The sequence below is a fragment of the Melanotaenia boesemani genome, chromosome 24 (genome assembly GCF_017639745.1).
Source record: "Melanotaenia boesemani isolate fMelBoe1 chromosome 24, fMelBoe1.pri, whole genome shotgun sequence".
Taxonomy (NCBI): Eukaryota; Metazoa; Chordata; class Actinopteri; order Atheriniformes; family Melanotaeniidae; genus Melanotaenia; species Melanotaenia boesemani.
This window is the reverse complement of record NC_055705.1, coordinates 14,589,499-14,594,119: the sequence shown is the minus strand read 5'-3', so window position 1 is coordinate 14,594,119 and position 4,621 is coordinate 14,589,499. Positions and strand designations below refer to the sequence as shown.

Below are 4,621 nucleotides of genomic sequence, written 5' to 3'. Positions count from 1 at the left end.
TTCAAAGGAAACATGGTCTTGTGTAATAGACATAAAAATACAGCTCATGAATTAATGGTTGGTAAAGATGACTCTTATTTTGCTGTCAGAAAAGATCTATTCTTCCAAAGTTGGACATTCATGAAGAGTGAAGTGCTGAAGCAGCTGCACCTCTGATGAGAAAAGACACCAGCACTAAAACCACCGTTAAGTACGGAAACTGAGAGCGGTCAGGCTCGTGGTTTTTTAACAGCATCTCCTCGTGACAGCAGGAGAGTTTATCTCGTTATCTTAAAAAAAATTGTTTTCTTGAGATATTGGATTATTTAAATGCAGAATTGTGAGATCTGGAGCTGTTCCTCGTCCATCACAGAACCAAGAAAGAAGAGGAAAAAAAAAAAAAAAAAAAGAATTTAGACTTCAGTCAGCCTAACATGCATGTCTTTGGACTGTGGGAGAAAGCCCGGAGAGAACCCATGCATACACGGGGAGATCATCCAAACACCACACAGGTTTCCCCCAGAAACACTTGTTAATATGTAAGAATTATAAAAATAAAAAATGTTAAAAATGTGCATTAACAAATTATATTGAATTTTACTGAGTGTGTTTGTGGTCTACTGGGAGAATCATAGACCTCCTCCAGGCTCTCCTTTGTGCTTTGGATGCAGCAGTCTGGCTCTTAAGGAGCTCTGCAGGGCTGTAAGTGTTTTATTTTGAGGGTTGGGTTTAAGGGTTGTGGGGATGAGTTTAGCCCCTTGGACTCATCTGGTCCAAGGGGCTTCCCAGTACAGAGCTGTTCTGTACAGCAACGAACGCAAGCTGACATCAGTTCAAGAAACAGCCGTGACTGATCAGTTCATCTGATTTTTAATCCCGTTAAGTCTAACAAAGGCTGAAATTGCTATATGTCTAAGTTTTACCATCAATAGTTCACATAATTACACATATACACCATAACTGTAGCCCCTCCCATCGGCTGTGATGGTGTGATCAATGAAATCAGGTGTCACACACTCACTTTTGAGCCCACCTTAATCATGTTATCTCGAAAACGAACTTTGTTTTCTCGTGATAACGAGATAAATTATCTCAAGAAAACTGTCCTTGTTTTCACATTACCAATAAAAACAAAAGGATAATAGCCGATAACGTTCGCTCTCATCTTCCGTATTTAAGAATTCATATTAAAAGGAAAAACTAAAGGTCTGCATTGTGGTTGTGGTTTGCGGTCAAAGAAATCGTAACATTTCCACTGTGAAACTCATTAACTTCTTTAGGTTCAGATTAAAGTTATCCTTGCTTTAAACATTTTTTCTATGTATTTTTTGTTTTGTTTTTATTTTCCATTGTATTGAATCTCTCTTAAGACTGGCATACACTTGCTGTTATCGACATGTCCGCGTATGTATAATGGCTGCAGCGTGTTCATAGCGTTTGTTTAGCACGTAGGCCGAAGGTGCTGTGTACTGCCCCTAGTGGTGACCTCCAGTATTGAGCATTTTGGCCGAGCCGTGCTTCCCTTGTTTGCAGCAAGTGTATACACATACGTAGACAACATAGACATGTATGCTTGCGTTAACAGCAATTATATCCCAGCTCTTAAGGCCCGGTTATCCTCGATGCATAAAACGGACAGACACTTTAGTCCATCACTCTGCGTTGCTTACGCATGGCGTTGTTGCATTTCTAGGGGCTTGTAGATCCTTTGCTTGATGCAGCAAACGGAGCAAAACCGCCGGAAACCGCGGGGTCAGTGTTGAGCAGTATAGCTGACATGAGACGAGCAAAAGGAGCAAACCAAAGAAGAAGAAGAGAAACAGGAGGAGAAAAAAGATGACAAGGACAACAACTGTAGAGATGGTAAGTTCTTTTTAAGGAAAGGATGTAAGTGTGTCAGGCGTGTTGCAAACAACTTTAAAGTTGCGTATTACCACCACCAACCGGTGTCTGAAACTGATGTCAGAACATGGGAGTGAACTTTGAACTCAGTACTGCCCACAAGTGGATGAATTGACATAACCATAGCAACGTAAAAGACACATGTAAGTATGAAGGGTAGCAACCTATGACAGCGTTTGAAACGGATTTACCTATTACGTATATAAAGGGGCATAAGTGGGCCTTTAGCTATAATAAGACAGCAGGAGAAGTAAAAAATGTCATTCACTTCCTCTTAAGAGTGCCCCTCATCAACTCTAAGCTTAGTGAGAGTTGAGAGTCTGAGGTTGTGGTAGCTGCAGGAAAGTACAGAGGCGTTTTTGTTCCAACCTCTATAGTACAGTACGGTGTACACAGCCAGAAGCAGCTACGTTATCGCTTTGATGGATACATGGAAACTTTACTTTGTTGTGCTTCTACCACTTTGTACCTCCAGAAAAGGTATTGTGCAAGAACTACGTTTTTGTTATATATAAGATATGTAACATATTGTTCAATTAATCTTTTTTAGGTTGCTAAGCGAAAAACACAAACATAAAATCTGCATTTGCTCCTTAACTCTTCTCTCATTCAACAGAAATGATGCAGATGTCGCTTGTGAAAACGGTTGGTCAAGAACCAGATGATACTCCAATATGCAGCAATGACACACTGAATATTATCGTACTTACAGTATGTAGAATCAAAATGAACATGAGCCGAGGTGAAGAGTGTCGTCTGCTGTATCGCCATGTGGAAGGCTTTGAACAAGGATGTGGTTCCAGGTTCACATTTCTGACAATAAATCAGACTGTGTTTCTCCACCTGAGCAATTTAAAACCAGAGGACAGTGGGAGCTACACCTGTGAGTGTGTGCGCCCTGATGGAGTTAATAACATACTGCTCAACATCACCGTGGAAGGTAAGAGATTTATTTAATAACGTTTATCAATACTGTGTGTAATCCTCTGGTTATTTTACCAAAAATGAGATGCCGTGTATAATGTTTTCTCCACATAATGTTTCTGCTACTTTTCTGTTTTTAAGAGAGGGAAGATTCTGCCGGTTCTTCAGAAACACCGTCATCTGATGGTGTAATTGTAGAAATTGTCATTGGAGTGACTGTAGTCATGATTATAACTGGAGTCCTGCTGGTAGTTATCTGCAGAAAAATGTGTCATCGGTAAGAAAGAGACGAATATCACATGGTTAACGTACGAAATCACAGTAACTAGTTAACAGGATAAATCTTTGTGTGGACATAACTTCATATATAAATGTCAGCTGATTGGTCACAACATTAAAGCCGCTTAAGCCTTTGTTAATGCAACGTTCACACCACCACTGCACCAGAAGCCTTCCGCATGCAAAAATATACACCCACTACACACACACACACACACACACACACACACACACACACACACACACACACACACACACTCACACAAAAGAATAAAACAGGTTCGAGAAATCGTTAACACTGAGCCTGATGCATGCAGACTCTTCCAGTCATCATCTGGGGTGTCTTGATGCCAGATACCACAGGACACTTTCTATTCATACATCCAATACACAATATTACAGCCGTTAATGACATGTCTATGTGGTTTTATACTTTCATATTTTGATAAATATCAGAGCTAATTGATTTGTTTTTGTGTTATTCACCCAACAGAAAACAAAATGTACCCGTTTCTCAACCAACCACGGTAACGTACATCGTTTGCTGTGATTACTACACTTTTGTCTGCGCTTTATTTTATTAATTTATTTCCACTGTTATGTTCTCTTGCAGGAAATAGAAAACATTGAACCATATAGCATCTTCATGCAGAAGGAGAACGGGCTTTATTTAACATGTGTAATAACTACTAGCTCAACTACTAATAATTAAAATGTGTCTGAAACAGTTTTTTTACTCAGTTGTAAAGCTTATTGATGTATGTTTCTGTATGATTTCCGTGTCCCCATCGAATGAGTGAAATAGTCATTTAAATATTTTATCCATTAAATATATTTCAAGTGCATTTAATCTAAAATTGTATATCAAAAACATCTTTTCTGTGTTTAAGGATATTAAAACATGATAGACTAGTTGACTCTTGTTTTTATTTAGTGTCAGTAACATCATCTCCTGCTTCTGACACAGTGATGATTTCACTCCAAACCACAACATAAAAAATATTTATTTCCATCCATCAACATCCACTCTAATTAGGGCTACCATAGAAGTTAGAGAGGTGTTGGGTTTACTGGATGATAAACACCTTCATACTTCCTGTAATGACTTTCTGTTCTCACCCACATCTATCACATTGCTGTCACAGCTGCTGATGCACCGTGGCCACATTTTCACAAAAGGCTTCAAAGAAAGACAAACCAGCGTGTTTTACATCAGCAGATAAATTACTTTCTGGTTTCTTCTCAGATTGTGGTCAAAGTTTATCCTCCTGGTTGTTTTTGTTGTGTTTAAAAAATATAATGGCTGGAAAGAAGTAGAGATGTAGGGGAGATGCTGTACTTTTAAAAACAATATGTCTTTAGTATTTGTATGAATTGCATATATGGCTGAATATTCTGCATTTATTAAAAAATTTAACATTTCCCTGAAATATTTGTGTATTGTCAGCTAGTTTCTGGAGGTGCTGCAGTTGCCTTCTTTAAAATGTATTTTCTTTAGAGATATGATCATTTATTACATGATTAAGATGTTTTTTTA

General features: G+C 38.5%; 1 protein-coding gene across 1 annotated transcript; it reads left to right on the top strand.

The window, feature by feature from the left end:
* Nucleotides 1-2,205: 2,205 nt before the first annotated feature.
* On the top strand, nt 2,206-4,621 carry LOC121635464. The gene is made up of 5 exons (XM_041978619.1): nt 2,206-2,361; nt 2,498-2,821; nt 2,947-3,082; nt 3,578-3,611; nt 3,698-4,621. Exons 1-5 carry the CDS (start codon nt 2,304-2,306, stop codon nt 3,794-3,796), a joined length of 651 nt encoding a protein of 216 aa, XP_041834553.1. The 5' UTR covers nt 2,206-2,303; the 3' UTR covers nt 3,797-4,621.